Source organism: Oryzias latipes, chromosome 17, assembly GCF_002234675.1.
Source record: "Oryzias latipes chromosome 17, ASM223467v1".
In the NCBI taxonomy this organism is placed as follows: domain Eukaryota; kingdom Metazoa; phylum Chordata; class Actinopteri; order Beloniformes; family Adrianichthyidae; genus Oryzias; species Oryzias latipes.
Window position 1 is genome coordinate 23391050 of NC_019875.2, and position 26328 is coordinate 23417377.

General features: G+C 40.1%; 1 protein-coding gene across 1 annotated transcript in view; it reads right to left on the bottom strand.

The window, feature by feature from the left end:
- The window catches only part of LOC101168654 (voltage-gated potassium channel subunit beta-1), a 34852-nt gene that overhangs the window by 7090 nt on the left and 1434 nt on the right, over positions 1 to 26328 (bottom strand). The window contains exons 2-10 of the mRNA XM_011486775.3: positions 22482 to 22723; positions 21462 to 21960; positions 10746 to 10789; positions 8491 to 8528; positions 7699 to 7778; positions 7233 to 7277; positions 5609 to 5653; positions 4251 to 4294; positions 953 to 1039 (exon numbers count right to left, since the gene is read on the bottom strand). Of these exons, the coding sequence (XP_011485077.1) occupies positions 953 to 1039; positions 4251 to 4294; positions 5609 to 5653; positions 7233 to 7277; positions 7699 to 7778; positions 8491 to 8528; positions 10746 to 10789; positions 21462 to 21676 (598 nt within the window). The 5' untranslated portion in view covers positions 21677 to 21960; positions 22482 to 22723. The remainder of the gene's footprint in view (positions 1 to 952; positions 1040 to 4250; positions 4295 to 5608; positions 5654 to 7232; positions 7278 to 7698; positions 7779 to 8490; positions 8529 to 10745; positions 10790 to 21461; positions 21961 to 22481; positions 22724 to 26328) is intronic.

Genomic DNA, 26328 nt, shown 5'->3' on the forward strand with positions numbered 1-26328 from the left:
CTCCTTTGAGTTGTCAGTGAAAAGCTTTTTCTGGCTAATCTACTCCAAAATATATCAAAGTAACTGACAAAAAATTGTGACAAGCGTTTGGTACCACATCAAGCGATGAACATTTTATGCGTCTTAGCAATTTTTTTGGGCTGCACATCTAGCTTATTTGTTGATGTTGCTTTTGTTATCCGGTCAGAATGTGTCAGTGCAATTACAACTTGCAACAGTTCACTTGCTGAGTGATATTATTTGCAGGATTGATGGAGAAAGCTGCAGGTGTTACCTGTCAATCATGAGGAATTAGGATGACTGCAAGGCTCCTGGAATTATAAATATGACAGACTGGCCTCACACACTTTGCTGGTCCTCAGGGGAGAACATGATGGGGGCAGGGGATGAGGAGAGAATAGGAGAATAAAATTAGGGATGTTATCCTTTATAATACTTTTGGATGGGGGTTTGTTTGTGTGAAAAGAAAAAAGGATCAAAGTATCATCCCAGACCAAAAGGAAAATAATTGAGGAAGTCTCTGCAGAGGCTGAAAAGCAGTTTTTGATGACGTATGGGAAAGGCTGCACAGGAGCGCTGAAGGAGTCAGGCGCTCAGCAGGGCTTGTTTCTAGTGAGACCAGCCTAAAATACACCATTCTCTCCCACAGGAGCCAAATAATCCTGCTATGAAGAACAGAGAGGGCTGGGAGCGGGTGCAGCTAAGAAAGCCCACAGAAGTCCTCCCCCCAAGAGAGGAGAAAAATTGCTTGACAAAAATAGACGACAGAAGATAAGACAAGATTGTCGGATAACTTTTGCCCTGTTTATGCAGGAGGAAAAGAATTACTGGTGACCCCAAAGAGCCAGTCGAGTCAGTATGTGGCCCCTTCTCAGGTTACAGAACAACATGCATTGTTGCTGCCACAACTTCCCAACTGCCCCACCAGGAGGGCTGGTATGATTTCACTCACCTTCCATGGGAGTGTTGCTGTCTGTTCGATTGGCAAAAACCACATCCACATACTCGAGTTGCATCCTCTGAAGGGAACTCTTCAGTCCTAAATTAAGAGGAGAGTTGCTTCGTTAAAGATTTTCAATCATTGAAACACAAAAAACAACATTTAACAACTACAGAGAGTCTAAGTTTTGAAGTCGAATGAACACAATTTAGCTTTTAAAAAAAGAAATTATATTAACTACCAGGTCTCCTAATCCTGGTAAACCAAATTTCACAAAAACTAAGTGGCAGGAAATTTTTGTCGAAGAACTCATTAATTCCATTTAAGTGGAAAAATAGGTCAAAGAGATTCTGGCGAAGTTCAACCAACGGGCTTATAAACGTGGTAAAATGGCAGTGGACAACATCTGACTCAGAGCCTTCCAGCTGTATCTGACCTGCCACATTTTTTGATCCAGTTTGCTCTGCATGCTCATCCGAGTTGTCACATGAAGTCTGGTTCCTATTTATCGAGCCATAAAATTCTCTTTTTGCTACCCACTAAAGCTGAGAAAAGAAAAAAACACTTTAAATTTTGATAGGATCAAGGGGATCTGCCATGCGCAGGGCAAAGCTGGAAAATGAATTCATGTCATACTGTGAAAACTAAATCCTATAATAGTTATCAGGAGGAGGAAGTCTACATGTGTTCTTTGATTCTTGTGTTTGACAAAAACACCCCATCTTGTAAGGCTGTTATAGCCTCAACATCAACTACAAAAGAAATGTTCTTCCTTTAATTTTTTGAATGGTTATTGACTGAGCTACGCTGACATGACTCGTCAGACAAACAAGTAGACCTGCCACACAAGATGGTGTTAATGATGTCCCCCTGGACCAGATCAAGGCATGTTTGTTTACCTGGACAACTGCCCAACAATTTATATTACTAATTACTAATATTTTTTTTTCCTGATGAGCAAAATCACATCCAACAGATCAAAATAGAGCTACTATGACTCATATAGTCCTAACTGAATAGATAGAGTTTCATGCTCTTGTTAAAACACGGTTTCTGCATTTAAGTGTATTATTTTGAAATGCATGTCAGCTGAGTATTGTTTGGCAATTTTTACAATCAGGCAACAGTTAGGATATTGACTTTAAAGCCTGCTTTATTAGTTTACCTCATAGTTGTTAAACAAGAAGCAATATTTGTAATGATTACTGATAATATTTGTTTCTCATTGTTGCAGACTTTATTACATCTTCAACCATTGTCCAAACAGCAGGAACTGCATACTTGCAGGAGATTTGCTCCTATAAGTATTAAACTCTTTAGTAAGCTTTTTCCTTTTTGATCCGTCTTTTAGCTGAAAAAACAATATGATATTTTAAAAGTAAAAATCTTGATTAATACATAATGTTTCCTGGTATAGTAGTATTTGTTTTTAATTGAAAACAACGTTTTTTTAAGGCTGGTCTTAAAATAAACTATTTCAAGATTAATTTAAACTTAAGCAATACATAAAAAATATGTCAAAATTTGGGAATAAAAATGGGTACATTTGATTTTTTATTGGGTTTTCAGGAAACTTTATGGTACATTTTACAAAGATTGTTTTCACATATTAAATAAAAAATAAAGAAAATTGTGAAAATGATTGGTCCATGTCAAATGCACAAGTATTTAAAGTTCCAATCCAATCAGCTTTTGAGCTTTTTTAAAAACATTCCCGGTGGTCTTTTAGTTAGGATTATTCCATTTAAAGCCAAATCAAAACAATTGTGTCGTTTTTTAGGACATAGTTTCTTCAGAGCGCCGGTAGTTCATTAGAAATTCACCTGTAAGATGTGGGTGGGACTGCTGGCACAGAGCAACCCTGCCCCCCCTTCCCCTCCCTGTTGCATAGCGAACCTGAGCAGGGTGCTTGCAGTCCCCCAGCGTCTTTCCTAAGTCACAAATACTCTCCTTTTAAAACATTATTTCTTTGTTTTCCTCTGATTCACAATGGTTTGAATAAAGAAATACTCAGAAATGTCATTTTGAGCTTAATTTTCTAAATTTATGTCCTCCATCATCAGAAAAATGCCACAAGAACATGTTACCTACGTTATCTATCACCATAATGGGACTAACACATCTCTGTTTGCGATTCAATATATTTATACAGCATTTATACAGTACATATATGTGATTGTACACAAACTCTACACATACTGGTACTCAGATTTTGATAGTCTAATGTTTTGGAGCCCTTCCTTCCAAACAGAATTTAATGAACCAATTCCAACAGGAGAGAAGATGTCAGCTTCTCCATCCATGTATAATAGCTGTCAAGCATCACTTCAACCCATTCTTCCACTTTAGGCACTAACCCACTTTAGCCACCTTTGTACTGACATGACTCTCAAGATTTTACAGTCATTTTCAAGTCATCAACTCTTTTAAACTAACTTCATCTTTCCCAGAAGTCTCAAAGGGAGTTTTTTTTTTTCAGACTTTCTCTGTGGATTTTTTCCTCTCAGTTCAAAACTGATTGGTTTCAGTGAGGATCTCCATATGTTTATCTACTTTAATTGCACCACAAATAATAATATATAAATAATATATCCAATTGTTGAGGGAACTCAATCCAGTGCTGATTGTAACAGTTTGAATCTGTAGAGGACAAACTCACTCCTTGAATCTACAGAAGTAGATCAGCCTTCATTCAGTCACAAAAGAAACCAACTGAGAAGTCAAAACCCACTCAAGAGATTTTCAAAAAGAGGACAGCCGACTAATAGACATGGAAAAGTAACTGTGACTGTATGTCAGATTAGTGCCAGAAGCTTCCTCATCACCCACTAATCCCAGTTGAGAGTTACACGCTCCGCATTGCCGTTTAAACCACTTATACCCTCTCCTTTCACATGAACCTTTTCCACAATAAAGCTATTATTTTTAAGCATGCCAAGTCTCCTTTCCCCAACATTTTTGTGCAACTTTGTGTTTTTGTCCCCTTCCTTCTCTTCCAGATTTTTCTGGATTCTTTTCCTGTCTCTGGTTTGGAGGGGAATGTTACAGAGGCTGCAATGAATGCTAATGATGCTGGGGAGCTGAGTCACTGTAGGAGGTGCATTGCACTGTGGTGTGTTTGATACTGGCACTATTCAAGTTGATTATATTGGCACCTTTAAAAGTTTCGATGAAAAGTTTCGATGACCCACAAAATGGTGGGTCTGGTGTACCTCTGAGAAAAAAGGTTTTTCCAACGCAAAAAAGCAAGCAAACAAACAACAAAAAACAAAGAAAACTGATAAAGGCAGAGGAGAAACTGACATGTTACCTTCTATGATGTGTTTTCTGTTGAGGCCTCTCTCTGTCTCTGCTCTGCAAGAGCATAAGACACAAAAAATGGATTTCAAAGACGTTCAATCCAGAAAAGAAGCATTTTCATACAACATATATAACACTTTCAAAGAATGACACAGACCACTGCACATGTGAGGCAAGATTCTTAGTATAAATTACCTGCAGGCCACTTAAGAGAGGTCTACTGATTCAGTTATTGATCCGACCCTGCAGGGTTTCTCTGCAGAGGGTGCATTAAACCCCTGTTATGGATGTTAGTCCTGACCTCAAGTGATTTGAATCCACTCCCGTTTGAAATAAAAAGGGTAAAAACATGTTCAGCAAAGGCAAGTGGTAAAGCAAATGTTTGCTTTAACAAATAAATGCACATAAAAAAAATCAAGATAATACTAGTATATGTTATTATTTTTATGTTTTTGGAGTGAGGTAAACCTTCAATCCTAATCTGTTAGTTTGCATTTAATTCTAGTTTGAAAGTGGTGTATGCAGTTTAACTCACTTAAAAAATGAAGAAAAAAGATAAAAGTTAAAGTGAACCCCAAAAACTCTGGTTTCTTTTGGTTATTTTGGTTCCTTACTCTTTCTGTGTATCAGAAATGTCTAAAATCCCATACTATTCAGCTCCACATGCTCCTGTTTACTATACACTGTTGCTGCTAATGGGAAATGTTGCCATCGTGTAGCCTTGGAGTTGTTTTGCTGAAAACAGCTGATGGATTGTCCAAAAACCTCTTTTGAAGGAGTAGTGCGAGCTGTCCCTGCAGAGAAATTTCAGTCACATTCATCTTAAAATCGGTATTTTCTCCTTTTCATTGTGTTCTACTATTTTGCTCAGATAAAAGAGAACACCCATCTCCCATGACACACAAGGGATTACATATTTTCCCCATAAATTATTTCAAAATGGAACAGATTAAATTATTTTTTGACTGAAGTTTAACATCTATTTTGGGATCATGTCTACTAAGCAAAATCAGATTGAAAGCCCACCAGAGGAGGAATGTGTTTCTGCTGGTGGATGCTCTATTTCCCTCAGTCAGAGCCTAAAGACTTTTAGAAGAAGGTGGATGTGACTAATGCATACTGAACGCAGAATATTTCAGCATGACAGCAGAAGCAAATCTGACATTTAGCCGGAAGGCTAAAAACGGGTAACACTAAGGAAAAAGGAGACCGTGGTTACAGTGTCTTCAGTGTGTCTTTTTTGTGTTTTTGTGGCTTTCCCAAAATGCCTAATCCAATGTCATATTTCCTGATGCCGGAGGGAAAAGTTTTAGGTGTAGACAGGTGCAGTACAGCTAAAGATAGCCACATACATGCACATACACTTACTTTCCCCCCCAATAGAGCTTTGTGGTGATCACCAGACTGGATCTCCTGAGGGAAAACAGGAAGACATGTAAAAAATGGGACACAAATATTTCAGAGCCGGCATCAATTTGTGCACGAGTGTAACAATGTGTCAGAATCCAAACAGTGTGAGGATTAAGTGTGTGTGCAATGTTTGATGGTTAACCTGACATCCTGCAGTGAGAAGTGGCAGTCAAACCTTGTCTGTAACCTATCAAACATGAGGACTCACAGAGGTAGTCTTGTTTGTGAACTCTAACAAGACAGCTCCCTCACAATCAAATCCTCCATGCTTGAATGATCAATAATACCAACTGCTGCTGGAGTTGGAGAAAGGGCAGAGAAGGAAATGGCCTGACACGCCAGAATGGCATGCTGTGGAACAACCGCTGTTTTTCCGTGATTGAGAATCATCTTCTGTGGACTTTATGGATGATGCAGATCCTGTTTTAAGTCTTTTAATCATGATGTTGGAATTGCTGTGACTGTGCTAGAGTAGATCATGATGCTCAAAAATATTTCACACACAGGAAATTTCCAGATTAAAACATCATTAAAACAACATTTGAAGGGCATCCCCAACTGTAACTCTGGTTTGTCTTGAGGCCTACTGAACGTCAGTGTAATATCTTGTGTTGAGAATCAAAATGTAAACTTTGTACCGGAGTTTGTGGTTGAACAATTCTAGATAAAACTTGAATACAAGTTACTGATTCTAAATATACTTTTATTACCTGGTTGACCAAAATGAATAAATCACAATTCTACCTTTTAAATGCCTTCAAAGATTCAATTTTAAAATGCACTGTTTTTCTTTCTGAATCTGGTTGTCAGCCTGATAGACGACGTTCCAGTTCTTAACTGCAATAAAACAGGATAAAAAATGTACAGAGCACCAACATTTAGCTTCTCCTGAGTCAATGGCTCCCCTGAGATCTTCCATGTTTGCCTGACAAGTCTCCTTTCTGTTGGTCTGAGGCACTTCAAAATGATTGTTTTTGATCTACCTCTAAACAGTAATGTTTGCTGTGCATTCGTCTCAGACCTTTTACGCATAAACAGTTTGCTTAGAGTATGTGGCATTCGACTCATGGAGGATCTGCTCGATTTATTGCAGGTTTATATTTGAGCAATTCTAGTTCAGTTTTCACAGATGTAACAATTAAACAATCAAACACAAAAGTGCAGCTTGATGATTTGTTGTTACATAATCCTGCCCTCTTTCAATCTGACAGATTCCATGCACAAAGTGAATTCCACAAAGACATGGATTTTTTTGGTAGGAAGACTCTCAGCTTCTTCTTTTCTTCAAAATAAGGAGGAAGGACACGATTTATCCTCCAAATATCCCCTCACTAATGCCTTAGTGATAGAATGGGAGCAAATCTCTGCTGCAAGTCACCACGATCTAGTAGAAAACTATCCCAGAAGAACAGCTGCTCTCATAGGAACAAACCAAAGGGTTTGATTTTGAAAGGTTGAGTTCAAAATGTGAAATATGTACATGACCAGTAACTACAAAGGCCAAATTTGAGTGAAGTGCAATAACAATACAAAGAATAGATGGCAAAAAAAGTCTTTGTTTTATTTAGAGACTACAATGTACCTCCAACACTTCTTCCTGATGATGTTTCCCAGAAGGATTTCAGCTCTGTGAAGAAAAGAAATGGTCTGAGGTTAAAAACAGCAGAGGGATTTCAGATCAGATCATCACAGAAGCCGCCTTCAGTTGCAGCAAGTAAACGTGAATTGTATGTGCTGCATCTGTGTCTGATTAAAAACCAGAGGGGGATGCAAGATAAACGATGCTTCTTGCATCGAACACCTTAATTTCACCAGCAACCTTGAAATTAATATTTATCCCATTACAGCATTTACATGCTCTGCGTTATTCATCTTAATAATGTCCACAAAGCTGGGCAAACATAAAGATCCTCCAGCCACAGATAAGAATATTTAAATCACTTTGGACGTGCTGGTTCTGCTCTTTTTCAGCTCAATGCTACAATACCGTATCGTAATGCAATATCAAAAGACAAAATGTCTTTCAAGGACTGAAAAGTGTTACCCACTTCCCTGTGGAGTAAACCTCTGCCGTGTCGAACAGGTTAACTCCACTTTCATAAGCAATCGTCATCAGCTGCTCTGCAACCTAAGAGGCGAGAAGAGTTTTCCCATTAACCTTACTGCAGTGCAATAAATTATCCTTAAATAAAGACATTTCCATCCATAAAAACCAAAGGAGTAAAAAATGGGTTTGCTGCTGAGTCTGAAACTCTACACTGGCTGTTCACTGATTTGGGTTGTTTACTGCAGTTTGTTTTTGCAGACTTTTTTTTTGACCTACTTCTTGTGCTTGCATGTTAACTCACTAAGAAGGAAGCAGATGGAAACGCCGGTTTTGACATGAAGAAGTCTTCCAAACCATCTGCCTCCATGTCTTGTTTTATTTTGAAGATTTGTTTCTTTTCCCCTGAGTCACTTTGTCTCAGTAGTCTTCAGTTGGTGATGTGTTATCCACAATTCGGAGTTTTTCCCTCCTCCCCAGGGATGGGTAAGGGTAGCGGAGTATGTCCTCTGCTTCATAACGGCTGACAGTGAGGGATGCTACCAGATCACTTAGTGGTGGTGGAGCCAACAGGGAGTTTACGGCCGGTTGTGGCACTTGGAAATTAATTTGATGATATTGAGCGATTGCTGTGGTCTAATTGCTCCCACACCATATTACATCAGATTAAATTAAACCGCCTCCATAGATAGTGGACAGAGCCAGCTACTCAATTTTATCTTGCTGGGTCCAGGCTAATAAAAACCAACATGCACTTCTAGGCTGGGAAGGTGATTGATTGGTCATAATGTCTCACCTCGTCTGAGATCTGACCGCCAAATGTTACCCATGTTCCTGTTAAGAGAAATAAAAGGTTTGGAACAAAAAAACAAAACAAAAAAACGTTTAAAAACTTTTTCATATATAGCCTTTCTCATATTTTCACATCTTGTTGGAAATATGTATAAATGAGTCCTTGTTAAAAATTTTAACAATCAACAAATAAGTGGAAATGTATGAGACAAATAAATATAAAGGAAAACACATCAATCCCACAAAATAACAATTTTTTTATGTCTTCTTTTTTTTGGCGATTTGAACATTTTCTTGTGGTGTTTTTCTAATGATAGAGGACATACATTGGTCAAATTAATCGCAAAATTGCATTTCTGAGTAGTTCTCTATTCAAGAAGTTGTGAAAACAGCATAATTGTGACATAGACAATACACGGGGCAACTCAGAAGTGAATTTCTAATGAACTCCTGCCGCTCTGCAGAAACTATGTCAAAGAAAATGACAAAAGATTTTGGTTTGAGCAAAAAACGGTGTCATCATAATTAAAAGATCACTGGGATTGCTTGTAGAATATATAATACAGTAAATAAAAGATGACTGGAGTGGAACTTAACAAACTAAAACTTGCAAGGGCACTTCTTTCAATATACCCAAGGTTCTTCTTCAGAATGTTAAATATGTTTTTTGAGATAATATGTAATACTCACTGCTAGAGCCATATTTCATAAACATTTTCATCAAAGGGGACTCATTACTAATAGACTGGTGTTTGGAAGAATTACTAAAAATCCCTATTAGAGTATGGTTACAGAAAAAATTGTAGTTTTTAATTGTTAAGAAATGTTTCATTAAATTTAAATATTAATTTGAATTTTAAATAACTGCATTCGACATATTACTGGTCTTTAACTCTGTGATTACACAAGAACACGGTTAACATTATGCTCTGGGCCTTTCTGCATGTAAACATAATTAACATAATTAAAAAAACACTCCAACCAAACCCTAGTAAAATTATTAAAATAAGTGCAGAAAATAAGGACACTAGGATTAAAAGTTAACTGTAACCTAATACTTGACCTTGCTACTGACTGTCAGATTATTATCAAACCCAAAAGGAAACCATCAAACTTAATATTCCATTACAAAAAACATATAATATGAACATACAATACGAAGCTTTCTATTGCTCATACAATGTACGCGAGAAGTAATAATTTGTTTTGGACTGTTTTTCTATTTTAATTTTTGGCCTTTCTACCAGCCTCTTGATTCGTGACGAAAATATTATCTTCAGAAGTGAAGATCTTTCATATGGTCATCTTCTAAATGCCACCATTGTCAAGCATAAACTGTGGAAAATGGAAAATGACATGCAATTGTGGACAACCAGAATGCGTGTGTAATGGGTCAAATGCAGCTCTGAGTTATGTTGACACAGTTCCTGCACACAAGTGAGTACACGCGCGTACAAACTCATGCACTCTTGCATAACATAGCCCATGACTGAAAACCATTATATCATTTTTAAAAATGTTTTGGTGTTAGCATAATTTTTCATTAGGAAAATTGAAACCACTGAGATGCATTTATTTTACAAATTACAAGAAAGTCTGTCTTTTTGGAATGTGACTGTCCTTTTGGAGTCATTGCACTGTTAAATATTTATGTATAGGTACACATGCACACACAGAAAAAAGACTTTTAGAAGTCAGGAGATAAAGATGGGTTTCTCTGAATTTTTTTCCTACTTTGTTTGCATAAAATCAGTGCAAGAAATCAATGTTTGCTCAAAGGCCTATAGTTTCTCCCAGTTTCTCATTCGTAGTAGCTCATTGGGCTCTATCCAAGTCTTGTTAAAGAGTGTTAGGTTGGAGGAACGTCTTCATTCATGGCAAAGCAGCACCTATACTCCCCCCCATAGATTCTTTCTTATAAACAGCCTCGCACATCCATAAACATACAAAAAGAAAATTAATGAATAAAACAAGAAAAATCAGAGCAGCTCCCCCGTGGTACACACTGATATGCCTAATAGTTGTGTAATTTGTTTGCTGAAACCCTTGCCACAGATTAAATATTGAACAGGGAAATTATTAATGCTTTTTGTTGTCTCCTATGGGTTTTCATACAAATTAAATATGCATGAGGTTTGGATTGGGCTGAAACAATATTGTCAAAATAAAATAAAGGCTTTTATTTTCTGTTTGCCTTTTTCACACTTGGGTGCTTGTGAATTTTTTTCTGTATTCGTAATTGTAGGTAAATGTACTCACCAAGCCCCAGACAGGAGACACGCAGCCCAGATTTTCCCAGGTTCCTACAAAAAAACAAACACAAAGCACAACTTAAAAAAAGGGTGTAATTTTTTGCAGCTTTTATTAGTCAAATGTGAATTTAATTACTGTGCTCCTACAATAGTCTTTGGGATTTTTCCAAGCCTATACTTAAAAAAACTAAAGAACAAATTGAAACTGTGGATGTTGAAATAGCAGAAAAAAGAAATCCTGGCTCGGTGGTTTTTGTTTGGACTTTTGTGTTCTCTCTGTACATGCGTGGGTTTTATCTGGAAACTCTGGCATCTCTCCTCGGTCTGAAGTTGATTGGTGTTTCTAAATTGGCCTTGGGAGTAAAAGTGCATTTGTTTCATTTGTCTCCGTGCGGCCCTATGGTGGACCGCCAGCTTTGCAGAAGGGATCTTGGCCCTCACCCCACAACAGCTGAGGCAGCAGGAGCAGAAAATGGATGAACGAATGGGAACGCCTGCTCTAATGAGAACAGTGACAGATTTTCTCCCATGTTTGATGGGGACTCAAGTCATCTTTTATCAAAATCACAACAGATTGCAAGGTTGGAATTGCAGAGAGAAGGTTTTTTTTGCTCAATTGCACCTTCTCTACAAAATACTGGGGTCTTATGAGGGGCTAGATTTTCTTTTAAAACAAAGAAATAAGAATTAAAAGATGGCTTTGTAAGGACATTGCATAGTAATTGGTGCCCTGCATTTTTCATTTTAATATTTCTTTTTTGATATGCTTTTTACTGTATTACAATGGCATCTTCTTTGAGGTACACCTATTAGCATTAATGCAAGATTTCTAGTTCTCTACCTCTTTTTAACCTTCATTTTACACTCAGCTGTAAGCACTGCAGTAAAGAACTTTTGTTCTATAAATCGATCTTGCTGCCCTGCATTTTAAGAGTACATTCAGCTGTAGCTGCACTCACCTCACCCTCAACAACGTGCGTTCAAGCGGCCACTTCTAATGAAAAGTCTATGTAAACGCGCGTAAACGTTGAGTTAGAAGTCCCTCCCTGCTTGTCCAGTGTGAACACCTTGGGCTATCTGCATCTATCACGTCTCACGTGTGTCCATAGCTTTACATTCTGGTTAAGTGAAAGAGGACCTCATGTGGTTCAACACTTTAAAAGCTTCACAGACACACTGACTGTATGCTCTCTTTCATGGTACCACAGGTGTGCTTCGGCAGCATGATGGCGTGCAGGTGAAAGAAGCGATTTTTTTCAAAGGAGTCCAACACACACGAAGAAGCTCTGACAACCTTCTGAGCGAGCAGAGACATCCAATCTTTGTTTGGAGGGGATTGTACTTTCCGCTTGATTTTGCAGGCATTTATTCATTACAAAAACAAAAACAAAAACAAAAAAAACACATAGAGAAAAAAACTGCCAGCAGTTATTTTCTTGTGCACGAAAACTAATGACCTGTGCCTAAGGATGGACTCATTCGAGCCTGTGCTGCCTGACTGTCCCCCAGCCAATTCAATTAGGTCTTCAACGTTTGGAATAATCAGTCATCAAATAAGAGGTTGGAAAGAGTTGCCTGTGAAGCATACAAGTAAAAGTATTTTTTCTTCTAAGCACAAAATTTCTCATTAGGTTGGTGGAATGACCTGAGAAGAGAGATTCACTCATATCTCTAATTCAGAGCATAAGTTTGCATATTGTATCCTCAATCTCTGTGATGTATTATAGAGTGTGAGCCGGGATTCATGAAAGAGTGGGGGAAGGATGGGAGTTTTGTTTTGCAGTGGGTTACTAACTCAGTCTCTGTGTGTTTGATTGGGGTTCACTAGGGACAATACTCCCTGATGCTAAAAAACACATTCATTTTTGGATTCACTGCAAATTGCAGGTCAAGGTCAAGCATCGGTTTGATGCTTGAAACAGTTGGAAACTACAGAACGTTTGTCATTGATCTGTTATCTGTTTGAAGGCAGTCCTTCAACATTGTTATTTTTTTAAATAAATTACTAAGCGATTTTTTTCCAGAGAGGCTGAATTTTCAGAAGTAAAAATTCTCTGAATTGCATATTTGCATATCCTCCAGCTTTGTATACATTTGCTGTATCTGTTCAGTTTTGAACACCCTCTCTGATGAAAATTGTGTTTTTCACAGGTTCTTGGAGCATTTTTCTCATGATGGAAGACATATCTAAAATAAATTAAGATTAAAACTGTGTTTCTGAGTGCCGGTATACTCTTTATTTTAAATCTCTTGAACCAATGCATTTTAATTGCCAACCCAAACAAAATAGGTTTACCCATTTTAAAAGTTTTTCTACAATTTTGCCATCTTCTTTTCTGTAGCCACGTCCCTCTCCTACATTCTGATGCATCCATTTGCAGACAAATAGATCTGTGTACGTCTTTGTTTTCCTCGTCTGAGCTGGGATCTGGCACAAAACTGGACGGCTGGATAGCTACGATACAGTTCGAAATTTTTGTTGCTCTTGCAATGTTAGGTTGGGGTTGTGAAGGGCTGTAAGCTAGCAGGAGAGTGCAAACAAAAGGGGTGATGGGAAATAAAGGCAGTCTCACTCTGTACATATAGCCAACAACTCAAAGGTGAATTTTTGATTTCTATGTTTGATTTTGGTTTAAAGTGGAATTATCATTGTTGTGATGGGAAATAAAGGCAGTCTCACTCTGTACATATAGCCAACAACTCAAAGGTGAATTTTTGATTTCTATGTTTGATTTTGGTTTAAAGTGGAATTATCATTGTTCGAAAACCACTCAGAACACTTTTAAATAGAACAAAAGATTATTGGAATGGGACTGTGAAAGCATCAAAGTTATTTTCACCAAACAGAAAAACATTAAGCTGTTTTTGTCCGATTCTTTGACATTTTTTTTTTTTGGAGTCAGAAAGCAAGGGCTTTCTGCACCTGATCATTATAGACTGGGCATGCCATGAACAGATTTGTGCAGGTCTGGGGTTTGGGGGTGCCAGCAAAGGCACAATGCTATAGACGCAAATCCTCTGGGAAGTGCCTGGAAAAATCTGCAGCTTAAAAGGACGATGAAAAGGTGTTTTGCGGAAGAGGAAACACACACTGTGGTAGAAAGAAAAAAGAGGCATTCCTGCTGCAATATAGATGCACCTTGAATATTACACTTGCAGGGTAAACAGGAATGTAAAAGGAAGACAGTTTATGAGTTGGTATGTGCATTAAAAACAGCTTTGAAAAACTCAGACTGCAACTCGCGCCATCACGCTTGGATGATGCCTAAAAGAAGCCTTGAAGGAAAATGACAAATGAGTCAGCTCATGAGCCCCCCCTACACACACACACACACACACACACACACACACACACACACCCACGCACACACACACACACGCACACATACACGTGTCACCACTTGTATGCACTCTGCAAGCTGCTACTGTATGTCCTTCTTTTTTCCGTGGATCTAACATATGTTGCTTAACATAAAATATACAACATATAATATATAAGTGAAATAATAATTTTGCAGTGTTAGGATTTTTTAATTAGCACTTTATGACTTCATATCCAGATGCATGATTATTTAAATCAATATTTGTCAAAAAATACTTTTGCCAAAGTTATGACTTAGAAAATAAAACTATTTACTCTCTGGGGATTATTGGAGATGACACTAGAAAACACAAACCCACTTGATCGGTGAGGAATTACACAACACATACCTCCCCAGTTCCTATCACACTTCTGATGCCAACCATAACCCTGTTATCAAAATAATACGAGGAGAGAATAGAGTCTTATTGCCAATGTAGTAAAGAAAAAATGTTGGGTTCCCTCTATAACGGAGAAGATATTCAGATTGTGCAATGAACTTTAAAGGAAAACAAAGTCTGGGGATAAAATAAAGACTAGTCCTTGGAAAACATATGAAACTGATTAGGAGGAGGACAAGACAAAATGATGCAAACAGAGAGTGTTGCTTGTGTGACGTGTTCATCAAACTGAAGCTTGCAGAACTGCTAGTCTGAGCCTCAAGTCTAAGCAGATCAACCGCCCTCTAAAGAAAAAGCATTGTTATTGACAAATAGGATCTGACAGCAACTTCCCAACAGCTCCATGTACAATTTTGCATAGTGTGCTTAAGCGTGTGAGTAACAAAGTGTTTCTGTGATTCTTTTGTTCTCCTCCAGCCAAAGTAAAAAGTTTTTTATTTTGTTTTAGAATCAATACTCCTAAAAATAATATTATTCTCGTTATATGTACTTACACTTTAATGAGTGCATTTTTTTTTTTTTTTTTTTAACTTGTCCTGTCCAACAGCTAGGCAAACAGATGAGAGCTGAGGGCCTCTTGTGTTGGACATATTTTATTTTAACAAGAGGGGTTATTCATCTTCAGACAAACCAAAGGTATGTCTGAATAAACCCCTTTTGTAATTGAGGCCAAACTTTATTAATTTCAATCATGTTTGAAAATCTTTGGTGTTGGACCGGACGGAAAAGGAAAGAGGGGAAGAAGAGAGAGGGACGTTAGAGAGAGGGGGGGGTAGGAGGGTGATAATAGGAGGGGAAGGGGGGTAAGACCATGAAGCAGCATAGAGCAGGCAGGTTTACTGGTTGTTTATCGTTACGGTACGGTTCAAATGTAGTACAAAAAGGGCGGGGCCTGTTCACACACACTCAAATATTATCAACACACCTGCTAGCCGCAAAAATGTCCACATGTCAACATGCACACAAAACAGATAGTGTTCACGAACGCATACCTATGCCTTTAAACCAACTAGTGTGAAATCTTTCATTCAATCATGCAAACTATTAGTGCAAAGGTGAGCTAACACCTGTGCTCAGGTGAGTGTTTATGTTCTTCTAAAATGGATGATGGAATGTGAAAAGAAGGAGGAGGAGCGCCCAGCCACCCCCACACCCATACCCCCGCCGCAGCAGCAGCGGCAGCCGGAGCCCCCCCAACGCCACACGGGAACAGGCAGGGAACAACCGCCCCCCGGGCGACCAAGACCGCCACCCAGGCCAGGGCCAGCAGGACCGCCGCGAGGCCCCCAGAGCCAGAGAGCAGGGAGGCGCAGAGGGAAAGAGAGCGCCGCCCCAGCCCAGCCAGGAAAGCAGCCCCCCGCCGCGCCGGAAGAGCCCAACGCAGGGCCCCACCGGAGAGGGACGCCCACAGCCCCAGACGAGCACCCCACCACCACCCAGGAGTTCCGGGCATCCCCCCGCCCCGACCCCAGGTACGAGCCAGGACCCCCCAAGGGAGACCCGCTCCGCACTCCAGGCAGCCACCCACCCGGCCCACGGTTGGTCCAGGTAGGAGCAAGGCAGGGGCCCGCCGCCCCCGCCCAGGAGGGGGGAACCCCGGGGAAAAAAGGGCGGCCCACAAGGGATGTTATAAATATGGCCCGACCAGGCTCGGCCATGTTGGAAGTTTGGCGGGGCCCAGCGTCCAGGGGCAAGGACCAGGACCCACCCCCCAGGGACACGAACACCCCCGGCTCAGGTGTAATATGAACCCCCCCACCGTGCGGAGAGAGCACCGCCGGGCCCAGGGAGCCGGCACCCAAGGGACACGGCCGCCATCGCCAAGAGGCCCGCACCCCCCACCAGGGAAGGGGTAGGGGACAGATGGACCCAGGTCCCACCTTCCTTGTAAAATGTGTGTGCGTGTATGGGTGTTTGAGAGGGTGTTTGTGTGCATGTGTGTGTGTTTATGTTTGAATGTATATATTGAAGGGGGAGGGGTGTGTGTACTAAGGGGGGTGCAGTTAAAATTGGCGAGTAGGGCACTAAGGGGACATCTCCTGATTACTCACAGTGATGTCCCCTCACCCTCCACACCAAGGGGCCCTAAATGTCTAAGGTGCGGTTAAAATTGGCGGGTAGGGTGCCAGGAGGACATCTGCTGCTTGCTTGCAGTGATGTCCAAGCACCCCCCCTACCAAGGACCCTACATGTCTAAGGTGCAAATAAAACCGAAAGAGGGGGGGCCCACTCCATACGGCAACCATAGGAGGGGGGCCACTCCCAAGTAGCCCCCCCCCCAAGGCGCATCGCAGGCTAGACCCCCCACCCCCTCACCCTAATATGAGGTTATATAAGGAAGGGGGTAAGTTGGGGACAGCTGGTAGACTGTCCCCCGGTGGTCAAACAGCCGTCCCCCAGCCCACCCCCAGCAAAGGGGCCAGGGCCACCCAGCCCAGGGGCCCACCCCCGGAGGCGCCGACACCCCAGGCCCGGCACCACCCACCCCACACAGAGAGAGAGGAGCCAGAAAGCGTCGCCCCCCCCCCGGAGCAAGCCCAGGCCCCCACCCCCAGACGCCGGCCCTAGAAGAGCTCTGGTCAGGCCTCGACGGGACCGAGGAGGCCAACCGGCCGAGGCAACCACTGATTGCCTCAGCGGAGACCCTGACCCGCTAGCCCCCCCCACTTAATGAGTGCATTTTGATCTTGTGAGGAATTCCGGCTGGCTTCTTCGTATTTTTTTGTGTTTTTTTTTCCAAGCTGCAAGAACGTCTCACAGAACAGCTTTCAGTAAAATTCATTCCCTAAGATTGTGGCCTTTTTTGTCTGAGCCTCATTTTAAAGACATATGCTCAAATCTGAATAAATTACTTCAATAATAGTACAGCTTTTTTTTAAGCAAAGCAGTATGCGTTCAAAGTGTACTTTTCCCCACACACTGGCTGACCAGGACAGACCGGTATTTAGACCTAAAGGTGAGTTAGTGTCATTTGATTGTGAATAAAACATGCTTCATCCTCTGCTACATTTTCAGTTCAATTTGAGGGATTATTTTGCATCTCGCAGTCTCTAAATTCAACTTGGATTAGGCATAAACAGAGAGGCTGTCTTTCTGTTTTATCACCCCCAATTATCTATTTGCTTAGAGCCTGTTTGGGGGCTGATTAAGGAGAAAGGGCGAAAACTGCAATTGCAAGGCAGTGCTTTAAATAAACTATTACGCTCTGAGAAAACCATTGTCTTTGTGACCTTTAATTAAAACGCGCTAAGTTTGTGTAACTTTCTGACTTTTCTGCTGAGGGATTGTTTGCTGCTCATCCTTGGGGGCTCGGATGGTCTTTAGGCAGAGAGGAGCTCCACGCCGCAGGGCTCTTGTTGTGCAACAGCCTGGCTCACATTATTAGATCCACACATCACGGCGAGCAGCTTAGACAAGCACCAAAGTTAATAGTTTTGGAATACAAAATGGAACATAAATTGTATTTATTGTCTTAAAGGCTGAGGGGGACAAAAGGAAACCTGCTGCCAAACATGCTGATGCTGAGCAGAAGCAGTGTAATAACCTCTCTATGTATGCATGAATCATGCAAAGCCACACAGAAGCATCCACCCACTAACGAATAACAAAAACATCAAGAGAGCAACAAAGGAAAACACACATCAGCAGAGCATGGGAATGCAAGTAGTCTTTCTGTGGTCAGAAATGCGAGTAGACGTGCACACTTTAGTGTCCCAGGGGGGCATATAAATTAACTAAATTTAGTAAATGAGCTGCTGCTCAAAGATAAATGCAAATTTCCTATTTACTTGTTTCTCTAGATCTGCAAAGAATCCAGCATGGAATGCACTGACGGGCTACTTATTTTAAATTACCTTTATGACAAGATTATGTTGCAAATATGTGATAAATTATAGATTTAAATTACATGTCTGCAGAAAAAAACCTGTCAATGACTAAGGCCCCCTGGGAGATATTATGGTGCTTAGTAAAACTCACTTCCACCAGTGCTTTTTGTTGTTTTTGCTGAGGTCTAACAGTTCATGGCTTTATTAAACGGAGAGGCAAAGACAAAAAGATAGAAATTAATTGGAAAGATTTGGCCAGAGGCTCAGCAGACTCATCCATGAATGCAAGAATGACTTTTGCTCTGAGGCTCCTTCTCTCTATGGGAAAGAAAGCATAATATTTTACTTAACTCAGATGTGTGCTTTGGTTCAAAAAGACTTGTTCTGACCAACACTCACCATGTTTTTTAATATTCCTGTCTTGCAAAACAAAAACAAAAAAAAAACATCATTTTAGCTGCTTTTTGCATTCTACACACAAATATAAAACAAGAAAATACCTCCTTTCCACCCTATTAAGAACCTCCTCATATTTTGGCCAATAGCTGGGCTTTTTATGATCATAAAGAAGAGTTCAAATGTCCTTGTAAGGTAGCAACCAGTGGACACTGCAATTAGAACTAAACTAAATTTGGATTGTCATGACAACTAAAATGCTGGGGGTGGTGATATTATTAGTTTATGCTTGCTTGCTGTGCTTTCCACTTCTTCTGCTTCAACTTGCTACGCCTTCAGATGTTCCCAGTGTGGAACCTAAATGCCAGGCACATCGAATGCAAATACAGGGACTGGAGTACTTAATGCTGCGTGCCAGCTCCTACGCCCACAACTACACGCACCTCTGTCTTTGAAGAGAATCTCTGCTAGATTTGGTATCACTTGAAGAAAACTTGAAGGATTTTGTGTAACCCAGGTTTAACTCCAGACTTGGCTTTGCATCAAAAAAAAGAGAATCCCTGTCAGATATCTTTCAAAGGAACTCTAGTCTAGAATGTACTTTTAAAGCTTTGAATCACAGGTTGGAGATACAAAGGATAAAAAATACTGTTAAGTATTTCCTTTTGGTGGTTAAAGTGAATTTATTTGTCATTTTGTAATTTTGATTTACACAAAAATAAAAAGCCTCAACATGCTTTTAGTTTGACCAGTTAAAACACACTCTGAAAAAGGAACACTTTAGGGCAAATCCAGCTTCATGAGCAGCGTAAATTAAGAAAACCTTTTAAAACAAACTGCATCAACTGCTACCTGCTACGTTTTTGGGGGAGCATAAAAAATGTGTAATCTTCTCCAGTCAAAGAAACTCTTTTGCCTTTTTAACAAACTCAAGAACTTGTTGCGCTTTCAAAGATGCACTTGAAATTTCACTGGGGGTTGAAAAAAACCTTTGCAGTGTGTGCTCTACCTTGTTTCTTTGGCCTGCTGAACTCATCATAGACCATGATTTTCTGACATCAGGGGGTCATCAAGGCCATCATCTCTTGTAAAAACTGCACGACCAAGATCACTCTAAGAAACCTTTTGACCTTTAGATCCCTTTTTTTTCATTTGTGACAATTTTTTGAACATAATTAACTTAAAGAACTTTAATGTTCTTGCAAAACAAGGCTTTTATTCTTAATCGTTTCATTTGATGGAAAAGACCAGCTTGTGAAGTGTGACAGCCTGTCTTTTCGTTTCAATGTTGTCATGGAAACAAGTTAAAATTTAGTGACATAAAGGCTCTAAAATAATAATCTGATTTCCTCACATCTATTTCTTTTGCTGTCTCTTCTAGGTGAACTGACCCATGTGCCCCTGTTGTCCCTTCAGATTTTTTTCTAATTCTAACCATGTTTTCTTTCTTCCCCTTTTTTTCTTTTTTTTCCTTTTCCTTTCCGGCTGGACGCCTTTCTGTAATGGCCCTTCACCTGTGTCTGTTTTGACCCTGACAAGGTAACAGTGATGTCATCCTCTCCAGTGATTACCAGGGCGAGGTGAGAGCTACTGTTTTACTCCTGTGGTCTGCATGGAGAGCCCACTCACACAGATAAGAGAGCATTGTTTGCTTGGCCCGGCCTGCTTTCTACTCCCACACAGACACACATGGAGAGCCTCACCGCCCGCACGCCACAGCTTGACTGTCACACTTTCCAGAATGTGTGGTGTGATTATGTCCAGTTATCAAGAAGTGTGTGGAGAATGACTACAGTCTTTTATAAGATTTTAGTTTTAAAGCCTCAATTTCTTTGTAAAATATGACAAAGTTACAAAAAAGTTTAGTTTTTATCTTTATTTTATTGTTAAGGGCCAGTTTTGGCTATGCTTTTAAAAATTGGATATGCCAAGTAGAAAAAGTAAACATTTTAGGTAAGAGTATAGGTAAAAAAAAGGGATAAATCTTTCCTCCATAGAGCCGTAAATGACAAAAAATACTATTTCTGGTCTGTTCAGCTGATGTATTTTGCAGGGAAATAAAAAAAATCACAAACACTTAACTGTTTTGATTATCCATAACTTTGTTTCTGTTCTGTTATTTTTCATTTTTTTTTTCTATTTTTAAATATCAGTCTGCCTGAATTGTTTGTATTTCATGTTTTATTGTTCTAAATGAATTCTTTGCATTTCACGTGTTGTCTGGTATTTCAGTATTTCTCATTTTGAATGAATTCAATCTCATCTCAGGACACCCTTAATTTATGTTCAATGTTTCTATTGACAGACATTTTTGTTTTTCTGTAAAACAAACAAAAAAAAGTCTGACTTTTTGTCTTTGTTCAAAATGTTAATCCTCAGTTTATGTATTTGGTCAAAATAATTAAGTATTCATAATTAAATTGCCATTGATTACTACCTTTCTGTTACTTTTCACTAATTCCTGTAACAAAAATAGAATTTAACACGAATGTGTGTGTGTTTTTAAGTTCTCTGGATGTTATCACCATAAATCTGTGCAAGAGCAAACCACTAAGTTTTTGTCTTCACAGACACGTAGTACCATCCCACTCATCGCCTGTCCATGCTCATATAATCCTTTCTGCCATTTGTTATTCAGTTGATTTCTTTTTTCACTATTATTTTCCGCTGTTAGTCTGCAGCACTGTATCTCCATCTTTCTCCTTTTGTTCTAACAACTTCCTCATCAGTTTGCGTACCTGTACTTCATGCCAGTCTGCTTGGCGGTTGACTCCTTCAGGTTGTGGTGGTATCGGTGGGTGAAGGAGCCCAGGCTGCGTGCGATCAGAGCCACGGTGCGAAAGCGAGCCCGGGCATGACTGGTTGTGTTGGGGCTGGTGGCGTTTTGCTTGCTGTGCTCACCATTACGAGGGGCTTTCAGCCCATGGTCCGTGCATGCAAAAGACACCTGCATTGTTGCAGGCAAAGGCCACTTGTTAAACCAAAAAAAAAAAGGCGTGTTTTATGTCCTTAAAGTGCTCGAGTCTCTCCTTTCTGTCCTTGCAGCTTTGACACAGTGTTTGTTTTTATTTGTAAGTCAGAAATCCAGGCCAGTGCAGAGTAAAACAGCTGAATGTAGACGTCACAGGAGGGAGGGACGGGATCATGGCATTGTTATTATTTTCCTTCTCAGGGAGGGATCTCCAACCTGTGCAACGTCCCAATTGGAATGATCTGTCTTGGACGGGGAGACTGTATCTGAAAATATGAGATAAGAAAGAGATGAAGGCAGACATATGAAAAAAAGTCAGGAGTTGGTAAAGAAAAGAAAAGCTGTGCTTTCGTTAAGTGTGTCAATTTCCCCAGTTAAAACCTCCTGCCCTAATCTTTAAGCTCCTTCAACACGACAAATGAGATCTGTGTGGCCCAGTTTTGATCTTTTCAGCGACGCTGCTTTTTTTTTCCTGTACCATTTCCCCTTTTTCAGCTAAAATTTGGACTCCTACCCAGTCATTTTAATCCACTTCTATCTCGGAAGGATCTTTCTTTTAGATTTTTTGGGGGAGCATTTGAGAGCACCATCACACTGTGCTACACACATGCACATCATCAAAAACACGTGCACTCATTCATCTCAGGAAGAAGATCATGCTTTCACAGAAGCACAAATCCTTGCGAACAAAACTGTACACGTCCAGATGTTTTCTGCCAAACAGCTGCATTAGCCTCCATCCACACGCTCACACACACACATCAAAAACTGATACAAGTGCTCTTACACAGTGGGTTGCCAGAGATCAGACAGACGAGGCAGGATGTACTGATGTGTGCTCCCGTTAAACTTTGAGAGGGATCAAACGGTGTTACGCAGAGAGCAGAGGTCTCTTGAAGGTCTGCAACCCACAGCTGTCCTCGAACCCAGCAGAGAATCTTGTCCCGTCTCCAAAGTCCTCACGGGAGACACAGAGCTTGCTGGGGTCCCCGGCTTTGCAGTGAGACAGGTCTGATTGATAAAGGAAACCTGGAACAGACATGCAGAGAGGAGAAGGACATGGATAGAAGAGGATGCATGGTATCTCACTTCAGGGAGAGGAGAACAGATGCAGCGAGGAGGCGAGGAGCAGCATGTGCTGAGAGAAGAGAGTACAGCAGTCGCTGAGTGAGGGGGAGAGCATGTGTGTATAGGCGACTGGCTCTGACTGAGAGCCCGAAAGAACTGCAGTGCTTTTCACCATGGCGCCACACAGAGAGAGGAGGGGAGAGAGTTATATTCTGAATGGAGATGCAAGGATGTGACTTAATGTATTGTGTGTGTTTAGTCCCTCTCCAATCATTTCTTAATGGACTGTACAAGTGTTCCCAGTGGTGTCTTTGATTTGTTGACAAATTATTCATTATTAAAAAAAACTGTCATTTTCTAAAACAGTTTCTGCAGAGTGGCAGCAGGTCGTTAAAAATTCAACTCCTAGTTGTGTGTGGAGTAAGCCTGCCCTCGTTTCCCACCATTTATTTGTCTACCTTGTCTCCCACCAGCTTACAGCCCCTCACAACCCCAACTCACATTACCGGTGCAACAAAAATGGCAATAATATTGCACTTGTCTGGCTATTTGTCTGCAAATGGATGCATCAGAATGGATTGGAGCAGGGAGCTCGTCGTCCGCCAACTGTAGCACCTGGCTCACTACTACAGGCTTTTTCCAACTGCATTTTTTTTCATCTGCTCCAGATTCACAATGATTTGATTGAAGAAAAACATAGCTTTAAGCTTTATTTTCTTTACATGTTAACTCCATCATGAGAGAAATGGCACAAGAACATGTTTAAAACACCAAAAACATGATTTTCTTTGGAGTGACTCTTTAAAGCAACAACCAGATTCAACTGGTTAACTCGCTGCCCCCACTTTATATAAGATTTTGTCACAATAAGCTAATGTTTTAAAAAAAAAAAAAACAAGCGGCCACTCTAGAAATTGATTTTGCACCTGTTCAGTTATGAATACATAACATCCTTGCTCACTTCGCCTTTTCAAATATGAGGCACTGAGAGTTTTGGGAGCAGCTGTATGAGCAGGTCAGTCACACTGACATCGTGTAACAAAGCATAAAAACCACTGAGCAGAGCTGCACCTTCCTTTCCACCCCATGTAGCAGGAATGCGACAATGCTAGCTTTCATGGTTGATAGAGCTTCCACACACCTCGAGGCCCACACAGCTTTATTTAGATCACAGTGTTTACATTTGACGAGGGAAGCGTTTGAAATTAGATCAGGAAGGCTCTTTTTTGTTTAACGACTTTCACTAAAACCTATGCAAATGTGTTTTTTTTTCCAAATGTGGGGACTTCCCAGAATGTGTTCATATGCTTCAGTACCCAAATCGTTTCTTTTTTACATAATGTCCATTTCAGTCCTGCTTCTTAGTAGAGCTTCAACATTTGGCACTTAGTGGCCCAACTCTGGATTGCATCTTCACTCACTTCTGCATTGGCTTTTATTTATTTATTTATTTATTTATATTTCTAGATTGTGTGCTTTTGAACAACCACAAACAGTGGACTCAGAAGAGAGTCAAAACAGAGTATTCGGATCCATGAACTAAAAAGCATTACTTAGTAAATTAGAAATTAAAGATCCAGTCAAAAAATAGTTTTTTTTTTTTTTAACATGTTCTTGTGGCATTTTCTATTTATAGAGGACATTTGTTGGAAAATTTAGCATGAAAAAGCATTTTTGTGTATTTCTTTATTCAAATTGTTGTGAAACAGGAGTAGACGAAAAAATGCAGTTTAAAAAAGAGTTTATTTGTGATGTAGAAAATACGCTGGGAGGGCCACAAGCTCCCTGCTCTGAGCTCTCAAGGAACAGGGAGGGGAAGGGAGGTGGGGTTGCTCCCCACCAACCGTCCCATCCACAACTTAGTGGCAAATTTTTAATGAACTCCTGCCACTCTGCAGAAACTATGTCTGAGAAAACAACTCAAGTTTTTTGATTTGGGCTAAAAAACGCCTAATCATAATTAAAAGACCACTGGGAAAGCTTTTAAAATAGATCAAAAAATGATTCCAGTGGGACTTTAAATTACAATTAAATGAATAAAATCAACTGAAAGGAAATGGGGAATTAAAATAATCAAAATCTGAACAGTAAGAAGCAACATTTTAATTAATTCAACTCTTAACAAAAATAATTTTACTCTACAAACACATAGTGTTGTAAAAATGTGGCAGATTTGCAGACTATGACATGAGGACAAATCATTTCAAACACACACTCAAAAGTATTCTTACAGTACCGGTACACTCCCTTCTGATCCTCTATAAACTTGTTTCTGTCTGGATATATACACATATAGTCTATAATTTTAAATTCCACATTTTTTAACAAACTCTAAGAAGTTACATCAGCTTTGGCATGCTGCCATTAACATCTTTTCCTAAAGAAAACCCTGATTTTGACCCATGCATGCAACTCTTGAACACTCCGGAGAGGTAAGTTGGATGTAGCTACAAACACATGTCTAATGCCACAAGCACTTCCAAAGCTTTCATTTTCTCTCAGTTGATCCCATTTCAAAATGTGCCAGTCTGAAGCGCCGGTGCGAGATCCTCGGCTGGAATCCCCAGCGGTTGATAACAGTGTTGCCCTGAGGCAGCCCACTTTGCTTTAATTGCTCTTCTAGGAGTCTCTAATAGAGTTCTGAAAATGTTGCTAAACCGCCACAAAGTGAGTGTGCACACGATGATGCACTGACAGAAACGTTAAATCCCATTAGAGGAACCTAATTCTGGATTCCAGCAGGCACAACATCTGTCCGAGAAGCCCGATGGCACACCACAGCATCAATAGCAATAATTTCCTTGAGCTATGACTTTGCAAGCACAGTCTACAGTGCTGCTTCTTTGCCCCTGTAAGCACTCCACACTGCACATTTCACTCTCACGCTCAATAGACTGTTTACTGTCTAACAGAGTTTTCATTATCTGCTTTCACCTACTTTTGATCTGTAACAAGCTGGAAAACCTTCCTAAAAAGCTTTCAGTGGCACTGCAGCAGCAACACCGTCTCTCATTTTACTCACTTTTTGCCTCTTGTCTACCTTTTTGCTGAAACATGCATTTCAGCAAGTGCATGAAACACAGATGAAAACAGCTGAATGAGGAAAGGAGCAGGTGAAGTTTTGATAGGAAAGACCTCCACCGAATCCAGACAGTCATTTATATCATTGCCGTCTGTGACTTTGAACCCCCTGTAGTGACTTAGTCAAATGCTGACAGTGTGTTGGCCTCAACAGATGCCTCCTGCCTTGTGTTGCTCATGCTTTTGCCCAGCAGGCCTGCACTTTTATAGTTGAACATTAAGGGACATTATTTGTGAGGGTGAAACACTTAGATTCATAGATGAACAAATTTAGCAGCCTGCCAGCCTCTAAAAAGGACTAAAGTTTAGGACTAAATTAGTTAAACAGATCATGTGTATTAGATGTTTGTGTCAAAAGCATAATCTAAAATGCACATTGTAAATCATAAAAATAAATCAATAAATAAGATAAATAAGATGAGTTGTTGGACAAAAAAACAGCTGCACAAATACAGGTTATGGATTTTCAATAAAACTATCCAACA